Source organism: Tiliqua scincoides, chromosome 3 (genome assembly GCF_035046505.1).
Source record: "Tiliqua scincoides isolate rTilSci1 chromosome 3, rTilSci1.hap2, whole genome shotgun sequence".
NCBI lineage: Eukaryota > Metazoa > Chordata > Lepidosauria > Squamata > Scincidae > Tiliqua > Tiliqua scincoides.
Genome location: NC_089823.1, coordinates 238297115 through 238316894, shown reverse-complemented (window position 1 = coordinate 238316894; position 19780 = coordinate 238297115). Strand labels below are relative to the sequence as shown.

The window sequence follows — 19780 nt, the reverse complement described above, 5'->3', positions numbered from 1 at the left end:
CTGATTTTAGGAATGGGTTAAGTCAGAATGCCAGATGTAGGGGAGGGCACCAGGATGAGGTCTCTTGTTATCTGGTGTGCTCCCTGGGGCATTTGGTAGGCCGCTGTGAGATACAGGAAGCTGGACTAGATGGGCCTATGGCCTGATCCAGTGGGGCTGTTCTTATGTTCTTATGTTTATGTTCTTACTGGCTGCTTGCCATTGAGCTTCAGGAGGAATGGTAGATTATAAGCCTGGGCAGGTCTTCGAGATTGTTTCTGTTGTTGCCAGCTGGCCCTTGCAGACACTCCTGCACTCTCACTGTGGCAATCGACTCATTAGCGACATTGTCTTGCCTCAAAGAATACAGCAGCTTTTCATAGCCTGGCATTCCTTCTCCTATCCACACAACCCACAGATTCTCCTGCTTAGCTCTTAGGCAGTACTGGCAGTTCAACCATCAGGTCACACTTCCTGATACCTAGAATTCTGTCTGCCACACAAAACAGAAAGATGAAATAGCATTTTTATAGTTGATCTGTGGTTAGAGATGGCAAGTTTCTGAAATGCAAAATTTTTATCTCTGATGATAAGGCAAAGCACCCTTCTGAAATACTGAATTTTCAGTGCCTTTAGGCTGGAACAAAACAAAGTGTGGAGTTCTTTCAGTATTTAAATAAAATAAACAGATATATTTTGGAACACAGGTGTACTTTAAACAGGCTTTTTCTTAGGAGGTTTTAAACTCCAGTGAAGAAGCAGCTGGGTGACCCCTCTAGGTTTTGCAGAAATGCAAGATGTGCCTCTCAAAATTTCAGGGAAATTGGTGATTGATGGTTAACTGATTTTACCTAAGATCCACATCGTAGTATTCTTACCATGAAATAGAAATATGTGGGAATTTCTACATATTTTTCTGAGGAAAAATCCATTACAGGGTACAAGCCATGATGTGTATGCGCAACCTCCTGATTTTAGAAATGGGTTATGTCAGAATGCCAGGATGGGTGCCAGGTGCCAGGCCAGGGTGCCAGGCAAGGGAGGGCACCAAGATGAGATCTCTTGTTATCTGGTGTGCTCCCTGGGGCATTTGGTGGGCCGCTGTGAGATACAGGAAGCTGGACTAGATAGGCCTATGGCCTGATCCAGTGGGGCTGTTCTTATGTTCTTATGTAGGAAACAGCAAGCAGGTTGTGGGTACAATATATAAGGAGAGCTCTGCTGGATAAGACCATCCAGTCTAGCATCCTGTTGTCTCTGGGAAGCCCACAAACCAAAGAGACAAGCATGCCTGTGTTCTACCATTGCTTTCCTACACAACTAGTAGCCCTTTATAGACCTGTTCTCCATTAATCTGCCAAATCTTTAAAGCCATTCAGGTTAGTGGGGCATTACCATTGCTCTGGAGTGCAGAGTATTGAAGAAACTGTATTTCTTTTTATTGGGTGGGTGCTTTCAATTTGATTTTTATATTGATTTTTCTTCTCTTTCAAGAAGTCCAGAGTAGCTTTTAAAGGACCTCTCCTGTTTTTAGTACACTAAGTATAACAGATATCATAGTCATAACTAAGCTGCTTGTTTTTGGTGAGTAAGATAGGATTACAGTGTATGTCTTACTGAACACAATGGGCTTACTTCTGAGTAAAATAAATAACATCATTTGAAAACACCTCTAGGCAGGACATGGTGCCTCCTGCCTGAAGAGTGTCTCTGTCCAAAGATGAAAAGAAAGGATCTGATGGAATGAAGGGGCCACATGGATGTGGTAGTGGCTGAGGAGACCTTCATGGGCTGAGGATTTACATTTGCTTTTCCCCAACGCTTAAATGCTTTGGCAACCTTCACAGCCCAAAGCAGCTGATCAGAGCCTCAGACAGTTGGCTAGCAGAAAGGAACGTTTCTTAATCTGGAAGAAGAGTGCCTCTTTCACTGAATCTCATTAAGCATGGAAAGTTCGCGATGACTAACAGGTTGAATATGTCCCCTTGTGCTCTGTGATATATAATCTTTCCCAAAGAATGTCTAATCTATGTTTACAGTACAATAACTAAAATTGTATCTCCTTGACAGCCATGAGGAACTGTACTCCAGCCGCCCATATGGAGCTCTGGATTCTGGCTTCAATAGTGTGGATAGTGGAGACAAAAGGTGGTCAGGAAATGAAGTAAGTGTGCTTGCTTTGCTTTTGTTTGGGAGATAATTGCAGTGTACAACAAGAGGAAAAAAAGTCAGACAGAATAGCAGTGAGAGGCACTGGGTTGGTTCAACCATCATGTGAAGCCATAGTTATGTTGTTACTATGGTTTGATTATCCTAACCGGAACTTCCAATTAAGTGTGGTTTATCTCTGACTAACAAATCAGGATTAAACCATTATCTGAATCCATGGTTTGAAGTTGGCTTGTTAAGCACAGTTAGTTCTAACAGTGATTTTATGTGATGTTCAAACAAGAATCCTGGCTTGTTCCAGCAGATTCATCCTCACAGCTCTGGTATCTAGAGAAACACAAGGTGAGATCAGTAGAGGAACCCCTTTGTTTGTCCACCTCTCTCTCACTTTAAAATGCATGGGTAGGCTTAACCACTTCTTGAAACAAAACACATGCAATCAGATGTGAACAGATCAAAGCTATCCCTTCCTCAAGCTGTGGTTTGTAAATAAAGGTATTTTAATCCCTTTTTGGTGCGAGATCAGAGATGGGAAATGGGAAAGAAACAGTGAACTAGTCTTTGTGAATGTTGGCTTACAATCCCTTTTTCATCTTCAGACCAATGGGAATAGTCTGCTATTAGTCTGGAATAGTCTGCAGGGAATTATTCCCTGCTAATTGGGTAAGAGGCACCTTTTCAAGTGGGTGCTCCTTTTTTTAGCAGGGGGAGAGTAACTGGCTCACCTCACCCCAGCACTGTCTGTTCTAGTGGCTGTCTGCTGGTGTTCTTTTTGCATCTTTTTAGATTGTGAGCCCTTTTGGGACAGGGAGCCATTTAGTTATTTGATTTTTCTCCATAAACCGCTTTGTGAACTTTTAGTTGAAAAGCGGTATATAAATACTGTTAATAATAATAATAATAATTAATAATAGTGTAGCTGAAGACATAATAGGAGTACATCAAGCATTCACACTGAAGTATGTGTTGGTTTCTGGGTGTGTTGTAACTGAGATGCATTAATGCAGAAGCGTATCTCCTTGCAGCAGAAACTCCATTTACCATATCAGATTGCCGCCATGTGGTCCTATGAAGCATCCAGAGAGGGTTTTTAGAATTTTATAATCACTCTTCCTACACCTATATTGATCTGTATCTTGGGGAATCATGGGGTGTGATCTGGTATTCCAAAGCTGGCACTAAGTCTGGTCTTGGGATTTGGAAGCGCAGTGGTTTGATTCAGAGTTCACAAGTACAGGAGCAGATGCTGCTGCTGTCTTTTTTGAGTGCAGTATTACAATCCAGTGTTGTCTCGCTATGTGGATATATGGAAAGTGGTGATGTGTCTTTCTTATGCTAGAATATTTCCACAACTGCTTCAAAACTGTACCAAATTTGTGCAACAGAAGTTTTCACCCCCTTTTAAAGTTATCTTTTCTTAAAAAACAAAAAGGGGGCAGGGGCTTTATAAGACAGAGATGCAGAAACTCATCCAAAGCCATTCATTGAATCCATGTTTTCACTGAGATATGATACTATCAGTTCTTTAAAAATGCATATTAGCTGTGGGGGCAAAGGCAGCATAAAAAATAGGCAAGTTCAATTTGTGTTTCCAGGTGTGCGCCACTTAACAATGGGAATACATTCTCCTATCCCCATTATTATGTGATTAGGTAATTAAGTGAACATTTAGTCAAATCTGTTGCCTTTGTTGTGTAAACAGACACTCACTGCCAGACACTAGCTGGCTGCACAGGCTACTGGAGACTGATTGCCTCTTCTTTGCCTCTCTGTGGTGTAAAAATAGACTCTGTTGCAGGCTACAGGAGATGTGATTGCCTCATTAAGAGCATCTTTATTGTGCTTTGACCACTGTCATATATCCGATCCATCGTTAAGCAAATGTTGTTAAGTGGTGCATGCCTGTACTTTCTTTTGGCTACCCTTTAAATCCCTGTAATCAAATTAAGGAGAAGCTATCTCTAGCATGCCATTGAGGTGCTGAGGATTGTTTTAGCAGGCTAAAATAAGAAAAATGTGGGTCAGATGGTGTGTTTCTTTATTATTTCTTTTCTTTTAATGAAGCCTATAGATGAATTTTCTGATCTTCCTCTGCGTGTGGCAGAGATCACAAAAGAACAGAGGATAAGAAGAGAGAGTCAGTATCAGGAGAACAGAGGGAGTGCAGTTGTCACCAATGGTGGAGGTAAATGACATTCCTTTGGGGGCTTTATGCTTAAATGTGTATTTACTTGTTTTCTAAATGGGCAGCTCTGGAAAGACCTCTGGTGCAAACTTCAGAGCAATACTTGTGTGTGAGAAACGTGTATACACCTTAGAACCACATCCTTTTGTGTTTTTCCGAATCATGGTGAGCCACACTGAGATTCTTAGATTTGGTCAGCTACAGAGACTTCAAGTTTGACTTTTCTCCAAATGATGGGCATTTATATTTTCAGGAACATACTGGTTTATTGGCAGTGATACCATGAGAAACTGTCAATGTTAGTTGAACTGAGAAAGAGTGGAACAGTCACCTTTAACGCAGGAAAACTGGGTCTTTTTGTGACTTCTTCCAATATTCCAGGCTCCTTTCTCATCTTGTAATTTATTTCCCAAGTGTACTACTGCCAATGGTAACAGAGGATCAGTTCATGGCTCCCAGGGAATGGGAATCTCTTAAGGTATTCTGGACAGTAGGTTGTGCAGTATTTTTATAAGGTGGTTTGGAGCATTGAGTATGGCAAAGTCTTAACTAGACTTGCAGGAGCAGTGATGAGTAAAAAATGACCCAGTTAACATAATGAGGAGCAAAATCAATGGGAACTCACAGTTCCTCTACTTCGTACACTTGGTCTGATATTTTCCAAACACTTCTGTATTATTTTTTCTCGTTTTCCTTCATTTCTCACTTCGTACTTGAAAGTCATGAACAGCAAGTAAAATGGTGAAGAATTTAATTGCAAAATTCTGTTGCACAGAAACAGAGTGGAGGGGGCAGTATCCAGATTCACTTATCCATGGATCGATCTGTGGGGGCCCCCCCGCGATCTGCTCCCCTCGCTTCTGAAGAGTCCTCTGAGCCCAGCAGAGGCCACAGAGCTCCCTTAGCCTCTGGAGCGTGGAGGAAAGGCTTTTGCTTGTGCAAGAATCCTACAAGCCAAAGGCCATTCTCAATAGCCTTTTTGCAGATTCCAGCTGGTGAGACCTAAAATGGTGTGAACATTTGTCAGTATGTACATCTGGCTCACCCATTAGTTCATGAGACTGATTCTGAGATTTCAGAATTCACAAGGCTAACAGAAATCAAAAATACGTGTAGATCAGAATACCTTTTTTGATGCACCCAGGTAAAGAGAGCCTAATCAACTTGTGTTTGCAAAATACAGCATTTTCATTTACCACTCATTGGTAATTCAAGGCAGGGGAGCCAATGTATAGGTTGCAAAACATTTTTAGGGTAATGGGCGCTAGTTAAGTGAACTGCTGTAAGCCATTAGTCTCTGATTACGTTAGTGAGTAATAAAACCCCTTCATTGGTAGGACTTTTCTTTGTCTCTAATGCATCCAAAAACATTAAACCCCCATTAAGCTAGTATTTAATACCTGTAGATTTATTCCCTACAGTCGATCCTTTTTATAAAGAATTGGTTGCTTGTTTTGCTCATTGGTTGTATAAAACTCATCCAGTCTGCAGTGGCTTTTGTGAGCACTGTACTTGCTCAGACTATGGCTGCAGTGCAATTTAAGTTAGTGTTTCCGCCCTGCTGTTGCACATTCTAATTACTCTTCTTTTCTTTGTATGTGCCAAGTGGAACATGATCTGGATCAGATTGATTTTATTGACAGCTGTGTCACTGAAGAAGAGGAGGAAGAGGTGAGGCAATCCAAGTGCATGGAGTCAGACAGCCTCAGCTCACAGTTCATGGCATATATTGAACAACGGCGAGTCTCTAATGAGGTGGTGCTTTCTTTTAAATTGTGTGTGTGTGTGTGTGTGTGTGTGTGTGTAAGCAAGATCTTTGTATTCATGTTTCCTGTCTCAGAAGGAAAAGGTGATGTGTGTTAGTTGGCTTTGAGGTCTACAAATTCAAATAGTTCTTTGAGCAACTTGGCTCAGCTGACATAAGGTGTCTTTGCTTGTGGCCTGACTTCTTGCTGTCTTCCAGGCACAATTCATGATATTGGTTTTGTGAGGACCATTTACAGCCTAAGTGATATGGGCTCTGAGAGACTACTCTTCCCCTTGTTTTCCCAGTGCTTTGCCCAGTAGCATCTTATTGACTATACAGTGTATTCAGAATCTGTAGGGTGAGGGCAACAGAATTACTTTTGGTGACTGCCCTGTGTTTGAAAATGATTCTGGTGATGATGGTCATGAGTACCTTCCTTATGAGAAGAGGCTTATTAGCATGGGGAGAAAAGTGATTAAGGGAGAACATGATTGAAATTTATAACTTTGGTTGTAAAATTCCCAGCCCTTTAACAATTAGACAACATTGGGGGGGAGGGGAAGGCAGGATATTCCCAAAAATAATTAATGTGCTCTTCCACCCTCAGTGTTAGCTGTGGCAATTTCTGATGCTCCAAGGAAGGAAGAAGGGAAAGCTCGTTTTTCTGTCTTTCTGGAAATCAAGCACATTCAGCTAGTCTTGGGGGTTTATTCTTGGAACATAAGCTTGAATACTGTGCTACTTCTGTCCTGATTCATAACTGCCCTGTGGTGCTGAGCAGAAAGGTTATAAGTTAGAATCCAAGCTAATTTGGACACACCAACATTCTCACTTCAGATGCTCACGTTACTTCGTGGGTCAGACTGTGGAGAAATCAGCCTTCCCCAGAGTGAGAAATATAGGGTTGTGTGTCTTGTTTGACTTGAGATAATTGGTTGCATAACTTTACAGTAGCAAATTAACATAGTAGAGCTGGATTATCATTGTCCTGTTATGGTACTTAAGAACATTCTGGTAGTTAAAATTAAAGTATATTAGCCTGTTTGGCATGAAACAGAACAAAATCTCTTCTATATGGGAAAATGCTGCTCCTTGATAAAAATGCTCAGTCACTTGGAAGGTGAAGAGTGTTGAGCAGCACTTGTAAGGACAGTTAAGCCGGAACTCTATTGAGAAGTACAGTGGGCCCTTGGTATCTGCAGGGAATTCATTCCTGGATTCCCTGTGGATAATGAAATCCATGGAAAACCCTCAAAGGACCTCCTGGATGTGATCAGAAGTGTCATCTATTTGCGCCCAGGAGGTTTCTGAAGCATGTGACCTCCCTGGGCCTCAGAACACCTCCCAGGTGTGACTGGTGGCATCCAGGAAGTCCTTGAAGCCCTTCAGATATGGGATCAGTGCCTGAGTTGAGTCAAATCCACGGGTGCCAAACCCATGAGAGGGGGCTGTTGTACTTGATGGTCCGTGCTGTGCCCTCACCGGTAAGCCTAAATCAGTAAACATTGACCTTTTGGGTGTTTGGTACAAGTGCTACTTTGTGAACCCTTCAGCTTCCATTCAAGTGACTGTTGGGTAGCTGCTTCTCTTTTTCAGAGGAGCTATTTTGAACCAATGAAATTGCAGCTGTTAATAGCAGCCAAAGGCTCTGGCTGATTGCCTTGTCTTTAACCTGAAGTACCGTATTTTTCGCTCCATAAGATGCACCTGACCATAAGACGCACCTAGTTTTTAGAGGAGGAAAACAGGAAAAAAAATATTCTGAACCAAATAGTGTAATAAAATATTTAATAAACTATAACAGAATAACATTTGAACCATGTAAAGTGAACAGCAGTCAACAGTGGCATTAAGAACCATTATCACTGTCATTAACAAATGGAGAGACTTAAAGGTTTGAGTACTCTAGTTTTCTGGAAACCCCAAAAACTCATCATCGCTAGAGTCAGAATTTATGAAGCTCACAAAAGCAGGTGCACACAAATAGGGGATCACATTATCTTTCTGCTACAATGATATTCTGCCAAATCCCAATCCACTGGGCCTTGTGCCCGCTTAAGGCTGATCAGTCCCCCTTGTGCAACTCACTCGTGCAGCAAGCAAAAGTGAGTTCAGTTCCAGTCCACAGATGCCAAGTAAATCAGTTCCATCAATCAGAGTTGCCAAATCAGAGTCCAGAACCAATAAGCCAAATTACAGTCCAAGGTCAGTCAAATCCATCAGGGTATCCAAGTCCAGTCGCAATCCACAGTCAGATTCCAAATTCAATAAACCCAGTCAGTCTCCTCTCCTACCTCCAACCTGCACTCCTTCAAAACCCACAAACCCTTTCTGCCTCAGGTACTCCTTATATCCCTGAGGGCCCTATTGCCTTCCAGTGGCTGCAGCTGTGCAGCACACTCTGCTGAATGCCCAGGCCTTACCCTTAAAGGGGCCACTGCTGACACCACATCTACCTCCTCACCAGTTCTTCCATGATTCCAATACAAATGAACAAGTGGAAAGTCCAACCACAACTTGAATTCTCAAGACACAACAAACCTCTGGATTTATGGTGAGAACCGAGCCTTACTGGGGCTTGTGCAGTAAGCAAACACTGGCATTCTGACCAAGGAGACAGTTTTTTCTTTGTGATGGGGGGGGGGGCTTACATTCAGATGCTGGATGAGGTGAGTGAAATCACCCCTCCCCTGCTGTGTGAGTGTGGGGGGGGGGCAGAGCATCTGTGTGTGTAAGAGAAGAGGGAAGCCTGTGTGTGTGAGAGAGGGGGGAAAGTGTTTGTGTTGCAGAGAAGCTGTGATGCTCTAGGCTTGGGGGGGAAGCAAGAGTCTGTGATGCTCCAGGCTTGGGGGGAGAGAAGATGTGATGCTCCAGGCTTGGGGTGGGGGGAAAGAGAGGCTGTGATGCTCCAGGCTTGGGGGGGGGAGAGAGGCTTTCCTGGGAGTAAGCCCCCCTGACTCTAATGGGACTTACTTCAGAGTAGGCATGCACAGGATTGGGCAGCGAGACTGCCACCCCACCCACGCTTTCCTGGGAGTGAGCCCCAGTGACTCTGAGACTTCTGAGTAGCCTCTGACTGCCCAGGGAAGCAGAGCAGAGCGAGCAGGCAGGGGGCGGGGCCAGGGCTGGGCGGAGTTTTTTTGTTGTTTTTTTGCAGTATTCGCTCCATAAGACGCACACACTTTTCCCCCCACTTTTTTGGGGGGGGAAAAGTGTGTCTTATGGAGCGAAAAATACGGTATGTACAACTCTGTAATTTCCAAGACTGAGTATGTTGTCTTCATTACTCCTTTGCTGTATACCAACTGTGAGCAGGAAAAGCATATAGAAGGATATCTGTGGTTATAGTCTTATTATCAGAATATGTATGTACTGTTTTTTCAAGAAAAAAGTTCTCAAAGCAGTGTGCATAGCAAACAAACTTAAGAATGCATTTTCAAAGAGAGATCCTGTCCCATAGGAGCTCAGTCTTTTTGCACATATGTGAGAGGCACAAACAGTATCTGGAAAAGACATGGTGCTGGAATGAAGTGGGTCACTTTCTCTTCCCTAGTAAAACAGAACACCACTTCAAATATGACTCTGCTCAGTTAACAGCGTAAAATTGTCCCTTTTCAACCCAGCATAGTGCCTTTTCTAGTGGCTGTTGTTGGTGTCACTTCAATGCTAGAGTTGGTGCTGATCACAGTTCATGGCCCACTTGCTTTAGGCAAGTTCGGCACTGGGAGGATGAACGAAAATGGCCAACGCCTGCTAGAACTTTGCTGTCATCATGGTCTCTGTGTCAGCAACACCTTCTTCAACATGAAGCCCCAACATCGAGTCTCTTGGAGACACCCAAGATCAAAGCACTGGCACCAGCTCAACCTGATTCTCACCAGATGCTCCAGCCTTCCCAGCATCAAGGTCACACGTATTTATCAGGGTGCTGCCTGCGACGCTGACCACTCCCTGGTGTGCAGCAGAGTGAAACTGCAAACAAAGCAACTGTATCACACGAAAAAGGAAGAAAGACCTCACATTGATACCAGCAAGACCCGGGATCAGAGAAAAGTGGAGGAATTTACATGAGCGCTTGAGGAATCTCTTCCAGGCCTGGCCGATGCAGATGCATCCAACAGATGGGAACATTTCAAGAATGCCATTTACAACACCGCCTTGTCCATATTTGGCAAGAAGACCAATAAGACGGCAGACTGGTTTGAAGCCCACTCTGAGGAGTTGACACCAGTCATTGAGGAAAAGAGGAGAGCTCTAGCAGCATAAAAGCCTGTCCCAGTGAGTGCAACCTGCAAGTCCTCCGTGCTGCTCGCAGCAAAGTCCAGCAAACTGCCAGGAGATGTGCTAACGACTACTGGCTCCAACTCTGTTCCCAGATACAGATAGCAGCTGACACAGGCAACATCAAGGGGATGTATGACAGTATCAAGCAGGCCCTAGGTCCAACATAGAAGAAAACTGCCCCTCTGAAGTCTGCCACAGGCGAGGTCATCCAGGACCGGGCGCAGCAGATGGAATGCTGGGTGCAGCTGTACTCTGAGCTGTATTCCCGAGAAAATGCAGTAACCAAGGAAGCACTGAACAACGTTGAGTGCCTGCCTGTGTTGGAGGAGCTTGACAGTGAACCAACCCTAGCAGAACTTCACATGGCCCTGGACTCCCTCGCCTCTGGCAAGGCACCTGGGAATGACAGCATCCCTGCTGAAGTCCTAAAGTGCTGCAAAGAGATCATCACCACTGAACTGCATGAAATCCTCTGTCTCTGCTGGAGAGACGGTGGAGTACCTCAAGACATGAGGGATGCAAACATCATCACGCTGTACAAGAACAAAGGCAACAGGGGTGACTGCAATAACTACTGTGGCATCTCTCTCCTTAGCGTTGTAGGAAAGCTGTTTGCCCGAGTTGCACTAAAGAGGCTCCAGATACTTGCAGAGAGCGTCTATCCAGAATCGCAATGCGGATTCCAAGTCAACAGGTCCTCCACTGATATGGTATTCTCCCTTAGACAGCTGCAGGAGAAATACAGAGAACAACGACAGCCACTCTTTGTAGCCTTCATAGATCTCATGAAGGCTTTCGACCTGGTCAGCAGGGATGGCATCTTCAAGATTCTCCCCAAGATCGGATGTCCACCCAGGCTCCTCAGCATCATGAGGTCTTTCCACGAGGACATGAAGGGCACTGTAGACTTTGATGGCTCCATATCAGACCCCTTTGACATCCAAAGCGGAGTGAAGCAGGACTGTGTTCTTGCGCCAACCTTGTTTGGGATTTTCTTCGCTGTCCTGCTGAAGCATGCCTTTGGAACTGCAACAGAAGGCATCTATCTCTGGACCAGATCAGATGGAAAGCTCTTCAACCTCTCCAGACTGAGAGCAAAGTCCAGCTGAAATGTCTGTGTGTCTTCCTCTTTGCCGATGATGCAGCTGTCACCGCCCACTCTGCCAAAGATCTCCAGTAGCTCATGAACTGTTTTAGCAAGGCCTGCCAAGACTTTGGACTGACGATCAGCCTGAAGAAAACACAGGTCATGGTTCAGGATGTGGACTCACCTTCCTGCATTACAATCTCAACTGGAGGTTGTCCATGACTTTGTGTACTTTGGCTCAACGATCTCCAACGCTCTTTCTCTTGATACCGAGCTAAACAAACGCATGGGTAAAGCACCTACCACATTTTCCAGACTCACAAAGAGAGTCTGGTTCAACAAGAAGCTGACAGAACGTACCAAGATCCAGGTCTACAGAGCTTGCATCCTGAGTACACTTCTGTACTGCAGCGAGTCATGGACTCTTCGCTCACAACAGGGGAGCTCACAACAACGCTTTCCGCATGCGCTGCCTCTGATGCATCCTCGGCATCACCTGGCAGGACAAAGTTCCAAACAATACAGTCCTGGAACGAGCTGGAATCCCCAGCGTGTATACACTGCTGAAACAGAGATGCCTGCGTTGGCTTGGTCATGTTGTGAGAATGGGCGATGGTAGGATCCCAAAGGCTCTCCTCTATGGGGAACTTGTGCAGGGAAAGCTCCCTATGGGTAGACCATAGCTGCGGTACAAGGACATCTGCAAGAGGGATCTGAAAGCCTTAGGAATGAATCTCAACAGATGGGAAACCCTGGCCTCTGAGCGTTCTGCTTGGAGGCAGGCTGTGCAGCATGGCCTTTCCCAGTTTGAAGAGACACTTTGCCAACAGACTGAGGCAAAGAGGTAAAGAAGGAAGGCCCATAGCCAGACAGACAGACCAAGGTCACACTATACTTGCTCCCAGTGTGGAAGGGATTGTCACTCCCAAATTGGCTTTTTCGGCAGCACTAGACGCTGTGCCAGAACCACCATTCAGAGCGCGATACCAGAGTCTTTCGAGACTGAAGGTTGCCAACAATATTGAAACAAATAGAACTTTCCTGAATTATGTTTTCTGAACATTGGAGCATGTCGCTTGAAGCTTCATGCTTAATAAAGCGACTGACTTGGGAGTGACTGTGAAACTTTTAAAGGCAGTGTGTAATTTAACGTAGGCTCCAAATACATCATCTTTAAAGTAACTGGGGGATTTTTCTTTGAATAACTTCAGCTTTTGCCTCTTAACAGTTCTGTGCATAAGGAGGGAAAGTCTATTCCCTGCTGTGATGGTCTGGACTGTGGGAAATGAAAGGACTGTTAATAAGCCTAAAATCAAATCCAGGAAGTGTTCATTAATACATTTTCTCCTCTGTGGCCTCTAATCTAAACCCATCCATGTACAAGTTACAAGAGTCTTGCAATAAGGGGCTGCAGCCCATGCAGGGTGAGCAGCCTGCATGGGATAATCTTTTCCTTTGCTTAACAAGTAATGTACCTTGTGGTCAAATCACAATCTGTGCCTTCATATATTTGTTATAATATGGCAGTGAGCTGAAGCTAATTTTGCTTGACTTATCCTCTTCTGGTGAGAAGATTCTCTTTTAGTGTTCTCGCAGTGTCTGCCACACATCCTAAGTACTTGGGCCTAACACAACTACCATTTTTCTCTTGAGGCTAAGCAGCAGTGAGACTTATTGTTCCTTGACATACCCGGATGACCTTCAGATGAAAGCATTGGATTTCCCCTAGGGGCTGAATGTGCTGCTTTTGTGCACTGTGAGAGAATATCTCCATGTCTGTGGGCCAGCTTAATTACTACTAATTTGATGGTTGGCTAAAAAGGTCCTTTCTATGTGCCCTAATTTTCATTCTTGAAATTGTAATGGCTCAAATTTCCCATCACCACATATTAATTCTGCAAGTAAATTCCTAAGTTGTTATTCTTGAAGTAGTATTCAGGGATAATAATAATAAATTATTATAATTTAATGCTACTAATAATCTAATACTAATAATATTATAATAAATTATTATTCCTAAAGCATTAATTCCTAAAGTACACCCTGAGCAGCAGTGCAGTAGACTCGAGTGAATTGCATTGCTGCTCAGGGTGTACTTTAGGAGCAGGTTAACAAATGACAGGCATTTCCTTACCCTTTAAAAAAGTACCCAAGACAGGGCTCAACAAATTTAGGTTGCCATGGCGACTCAACATTTGTTCAAGACTCCTGGGGAAATGCCTGCAAGGCTACAACTGAGGGGCAGTTGTCATGCAGCTTCTTCAGCAGCTGGAGAAGTGGGATTTTGTTGTCCAAAAACCAAGGGCAGCAGTAAAGCTGTAGCTGTAGGACTGGGGAGATGCCACTGCAGGAGGAGCCACTGTAGAATGGAGAAGGAAAAAGGAGAGTGGAGTTAGTTTTAAATGATACTTCTGGCACTCTGCTTAGAGGTGTGTGTCGCATGGAGCCAGCCGTAGTTTGCAAACCCAGTTTGAACCATAGTTTTATATTTATGGGCTTGGCCTTAACCATGGTTAGATGTTCCTATATAACACCAAACCATTGCTGATTATTGGATCTTCTTCAGGGCTTAGAAACTCACCAAACCTGTTGCTGACAGGGGGCACTTAAAATTAAAAAAGTTAATCATTTTTTTTGCAGAAAAGTAGTTAAATTTTAAAATACAGGTGTGTGTCACTTGGGGATATGTTCTTGGATCCCCATTGTTAGTGATTAGATCGTTAAGTGAACATTCAGCCCAATCCAGTGCCTTTGTTCTGCAAACAGACACTCCCTGCCAGATACTCTCTGGCTGGGCAGGCTATTGGAGATAGATTTCCTCCTCTTTGCATTAAGAGCCTCTTTGTTGTGTAAATAGTCACTTTGCTGCAGGCTGTGGGAGACTTGATTGCTTCATTAAGAGCCTCTTTTTTGTACTTTGACTACCATTGTATATGCAGTCTGTCATTAGGTGGAAGGTTGTTAAGCGAATCATGCCTGTATCGTATATCTCCTTTAATCCCACTGAGAATTTATTCTGGCAGATGAGGTTCAAAAACTTCTGTAGGATAACACTGAGCCTTACATATCTGGGAAACTTGTATCAAAGATTGATTAGCCCAGTTTTTTTAAAGCATGACTTTCTTTTCCCTGTTTTCTGACTTGTCTTTGTGGCAGTTGCCAAAGTTTCATTGAGGAGAGATTGTGGAGTATATGCTGTCACCACTCTTTAACTTCTGTGTTCAGAAATCCTGTATAGTTTTGCATTAGTTGTGTCTGTGAACGTCACCCATTCAGTGCTATAGGGTGATCCTGTTTTTAACTAATAGACGCAGCAGTTTACAGTTCATTATATGTGTGCTAGAAAAAAGGTTCCAAGTATTTTGTTGGATCACATTTTTTTTGAGCTAGACCTGGAGTGTCAAACATAAGGCACGCAGGCCAGAAGTGGCCCCGGGAAGCAATTTATCTGGCCCCCGATATAATTGGGCTCTCCTAGCTTGATAATTGTACTCTTTTGAAAGTATGAGCAAGTATTTACAGATTTTCTCTTACATCATTTGCATCTAATGAGTTTCTATATGAGAACTAAGTGCTTATTTCTGGCCATCATCTGTTTAATGATGTCACTTTCTGCTTAATGACATCACTTCCAGCCCTCAGCAGCTACCATGAATGCTAACTTCGCCTCTCTGTATGAAATGAGTTTGACATCCCTGATCTAGACATTGTGAAAACTAATAGTTATAGAATCACTTTGATGGGAATATCACCTTTAATTTGTGAAACCAGTGTGGTGAGTGGTGGGGATTATGACCACTCTCTGCACATTAGAAACACTGGATCATAGCCAAAAGAAAGTGGCAAAGCACATTGGAATTGGTGAAACTTCAGTTAATCACAACTAATTCAATAGTATTTAAGATTCACTTTCTTTGGAGCAGCCCATTGATTTTTATTTTTGTGTTCCGTTTCTTCCTTTGCTAAGGGCTCGCCAGTAAAATTGACACCCATCCGAGAATTTCATAGGACAGAAGATACAAGAAGATTCTTGCATCACAATAGGTGAGTTTTATTTTGTTTCATATACTAAAAACTCCAGAATTCTGCATGATAATTCATGCTGCAGGGTGTGGAATATGCCATTTGATATGTTAGTGCTCAAGTTTTGTGGTAACATCATGTTACATTTCTAGTCCCAGAGTCTTTATATTATTGTTGCATGTGGGCCTGGTGCACATGATACTCCCCCCCCCACACACACACACACATACAAGAAGAGGAGGGTGTTGCAGCACACTGGTGTGCTGAGAATAGTTCAGAGGTGTGTCAAGGGAGCACAGCACTTGGAAATCTCTGGAAAACCCTTCCTGGTTCTGTGTTTCTAGGGCAAGTGTCTGTAGTATTGAATTGTATGTCCCCCCTCCCTTTCCCGGCTCCTTACCCAGCAGCAGTGGGAGGGACATACAATTGCTACTGCAGACAGTTGCCCTAGAAACAGAGTCGCAGAACCAGGAAGAGTCTCCTAGAAGTTGGAAGGGACATCACAAGAGTCGAAGTCCATAGGGAGGTCACTGTGCCATGAGATGAAAGAAAATCGCTGGTGTAAACTGTAGTCCCCAAACTTTAAGCTGCACAGGCCACATCTATCTTGCTCTCAGGTCGCCAGAAGAGGTCAATCATAGAAAACCATATATGCAGATGTGCCCCAGTATCTGTGAGGGTTCTGTTCCAGACCCCCCCCCACAGTTATGTGAAATCTCAGACACCATGAACGCCCCACCCTCTGAGGGGAACTGTGATCTGGAGGGTATTCTCTGAACCGCACAGAGACCATGCGCTTCCGCCCATGGTCTCAGTGAGCCTCAGAATGACAGAGTGGCCAAACCCAGCAGGAATTCCATCTTACAGAAGGAAGATGATGCATGGTGATGAGTGATGTTGGGGAATGCACTTTGCATGGTCCACCTGTTGGAAGTGCCACCAGAAGTAACTGGCGATAAGTGTAAAGTAATGCACATTGGGGCAAAAAAAATTCAAAACTTCACATATTTGCTAATGGGTTCTGAACTGTCTGCAACAGCGCAGGAAAGATATTGGGGTACTGGTGGACAGTTCAGTGAAATTGACGAACCTGTGTGTGGCAATGGTGAAGAAGACTAATTCCATTCTTGGGATAATTAAAAAGAGAATTGAGAATAAAACAGCCAGTGTTATGATGCCATGGTACAAATAGATGGTAAGGCCACACCTGGAGTATTACGTACAGTTCTGGTCACCATATCTCGAAAAGGATATAGTGGAACTACAGAAGGTGCAGAAGAGAGTGACCAAAATGATTAGTAGTCTGGGGTACCTCCTTTATGAGGAAAGGCTGAAGCGTTTGGGGCTCTTCAGTCTAGAAAAAAAGCGCCTGAGGGGGGGACATGATTGCGACACAAAAATATGCATGGGCTGGATAGAGGGATGTTCTTTTCCCTTGCACACAACACCAGGGACAAGAGATATCCACTAAAATGGAGTGTTGGGAGAGTTAGAACTGACAAAGAAAATATTTCTTTACCTAGCATGTAGTTAGTCTGTGGAATTTCTTGCCACAGGATGTGGTGATGGCATCTGGCCTAGATGCCTTTAAAAGGAGATTTGATAGATTTCTGGAGGAAAAGTCCATCACAGGTTACAAGCCATGATGGGTATATGCAACCTCCTGGTTTTAGAAGTAGGCTGTGTCTGAATGCCAGATGCAAGGGAGTGGCACCAGGATGCAGGTCTCTTGTTGTCTTGTGTGTTGCCTGAGGCATCTGGTGGGCCACTGAGATACAGGAAGTTGGACTAGATGGGCCTTTGGTCTAATCCAGTGGGGCTGTTCTTGTTAATGCAACAAACACCAAAAAAAGGTTCATGGCAGACACGAGAGCTTTTTTAGGCATGCAGAAAGTGCATGCTGTAGCTGTGCCTCTGAGCCAAGCCTCCTGCTGCTGCTTGTTGTATTGCATTGCTGGTCTCTCTGCCAGGCAGTGAGGGTCTGGGGGTCCATTGCATACAGCAGGGCACCATGTTAAGTACCACCAATGACACAAATATCACTGGTTGAGAAACACTGCACTAAACCTTGGTTTAGTGTTGCATATGAACTAAACCAGGATGTTCCTTATTAAACTTGGTTAAGAGTGCACTTTCATGTGCCCTTCCCCTCATGCAGATTTCTCCCCCCTCCATTCTTTTTCTTGATCATTGTTACATCAGTACCTTTGTTAACCTAACAGTGTTTAGAAGTGAGTTAAAAAACTTTTGTGGTAACTGTTAGTGCTAACATCAGTGCATAAGTCATGGTGGACAGTTGTCAATGTGGGGAAAATGCTTGAGCAAGAGATGAGACGGAAAGGGAGTCTGCAAGCCTGCAACAGGCGCCTAATTTCATAGATCATTATTTCTGCACTAAGCATTTTACTCTTATAATGCAGTCATCTCATTGAGTTCTTTGATGCAAACTCATTTTGTTTCAATTAAGATGTTATCAGAGTCAGTAGCAGTCTTCCCTCTTTATCATTTATGATAGTATTGCTTCCAATTTTTATATGTATAGGCAGCCTTGTGTATGGATTTTCAGAAGTAATAATCCCTCAATTTTGCCAGAACTGAAGGAGCAACTTGCTGGATTATTACTCTTCAGAGAATAACAGTATATGAAATTTGTGTCTTTAAAAGGTTTTTCAGTTTAACACCTAATCCTAAGTAGCAGAGATTATTGCGTAAAGTAAAATTAACTTCTGAAGAGTTTCATGGGTCATAAGCTTTTTATCACCTAACCAAAAATGGTCATTATGCTCTTGACCTGGAATCTTAGCCGCTTAAATTAGAACAAGACACAAGAAAAGTATGGAAATCAGCCTGGCTTATACGAACAGCACCTGTATTGTTGGTTATCAGTGAAAAATAGATTTGGCTAAACTCAAGCCAACTTTTCAACTGCAGGATTCAGGACATGATTCAAATCAGATTTAAGTTTCACTAGATCTACATTTGGATCCAGCATGGGGTAGGCGCTTTCTGTTTCGTAGTCTGATACAATGGTGTAGCTGGTGGAGGGGGCGACTGCACCAGGTGACATCACCCCTCTGGTCGGGGTGACATCACTAGTGGCCAATATTGTGGAAACCTTGGTATTTATGTATAATACTGTAAAGTTATATATCATTCAACAGGTAATTTAACACTGAATGTAATGAAACAAACTCTTTAAGTGTTCTATCAAAAGATATAGCCAAATAACCAGAAAACAGAAACATAACTGCCTTATGTAACAAAAAGTGGATTTTCTTAACTCAAAACTATTGAGACTGATTGTTTTGATAGCCAACTAGGTGATGTTATGACACAGCATGGAACCAATAAGGTGTTAGTAGGAGTCAGCAGAAAAAATGGGTTTTGTATATATGCAGGTGGAATGTTTGGGTGCTGTTAGTTGTTGGCTTAGCTGACTTTAAAAGTGGATTCTAAATATTTTTGGTGGTCTATAGGTTTATCAGTGGTTATTAACCTTGATGGCTGCACTGAACCATCAGCAAGAAGAAGGGCAGTATGCCACTTAGTACTACATGCAGGGGAGCAACAGCAGGGGAAGACACTCACTTTCATCTCATGCTTGTGTGGGAAATGTCCACTGCATTTTATTTATTATCTGGCAATTACTCATTATTCATTAATTCATTTATGAATTATGTTTATGGTCATATTTATTACTGAAAATAATTTTGTTGTATACTGGGGTGTGTATGGGCCCTGGGTGTCAAATGATCTAGCTACACCTCTGGTCTGATGATGCTTTTTGCTTTGCTTGTTTACTCACTGCTCATTTCCTGTCCGGATGCTGTTCTGCTTCGTTTCCCAGTATTTATAATGTGTCTTTTTGTAAATCAGTATATTAATAGTGAACTTTGGTGTCTCTGTACATATCCAGTTGCGGACAAATAGGTGTACTCTTATTTGATATACACATGTATACCAGTTGGTAAAGTGCCCCTCCCCGCAGGGCCAGTCCAAGATTTCCTGATGCAGGATGCCGAATGCTGTGACCCTTACCCAATGATGTGTGAGGCTCTGCTCCTCCTTCTCTCTAGTGCTCTAGCTCAGCTCCCCTCCACATTTCCTCCTCCTCTCTGTCCTCCTCTTCCTTTTCCAAGGAGTGGAAGAAGGAAGATACAGTAGAGGCAAGTAGGTGGACAGGCACCCCCCACCACTCTGTTGCCACTGGTTCAGTTGGCCTCAAGGATGAGCTGACCCAGTGTCCCCCCATCCCCCGCCCCCTGAAAGCTTGCAGCAGACTTTGCATTCTCAGGGGCCACCAAGA

At 43.5% G+C, this 19780-nt stretch overlaps 1 protein-coding gene across 3 annotated transcripts in view; it reads left to right on the top strand.

Annotated features, from left to right (window-relative positions):
• Nucleotides 1-19780, top strand: part of LRCH3 (leucine rich repeats and calponin homology domain containing 3) — a 78849-nt gene that overhangs the window by 16230 nt on the left and 42839 nt on the right. For 2 of the 3 annotated variants that reach the window (XM_066622610.1, XM_066622609.1), the window contains exons 5-8: nucleotides 2050-2143; nucleotides 4213-4333; nucleotides 5940-6088; nucleotides 15419-15495. In XM_066622610.1, coding sequence (XP_066478707.1) covers nucleotides 2050-2143; nucleotides 4213-4333; nucleotides 5940-6088; nucleotides 15419-15495 — 441 coding nt within the window. The remainder of the gene's footprint in view (nucleotides 1-2049; nucleotides 2144-4212; nucleotides 4334-5939; nucleotides 6089-15418; nucleotides 15496-19780) is intronic. The other variant, XM_066622611.1, reaches the window with a different exon arrangement.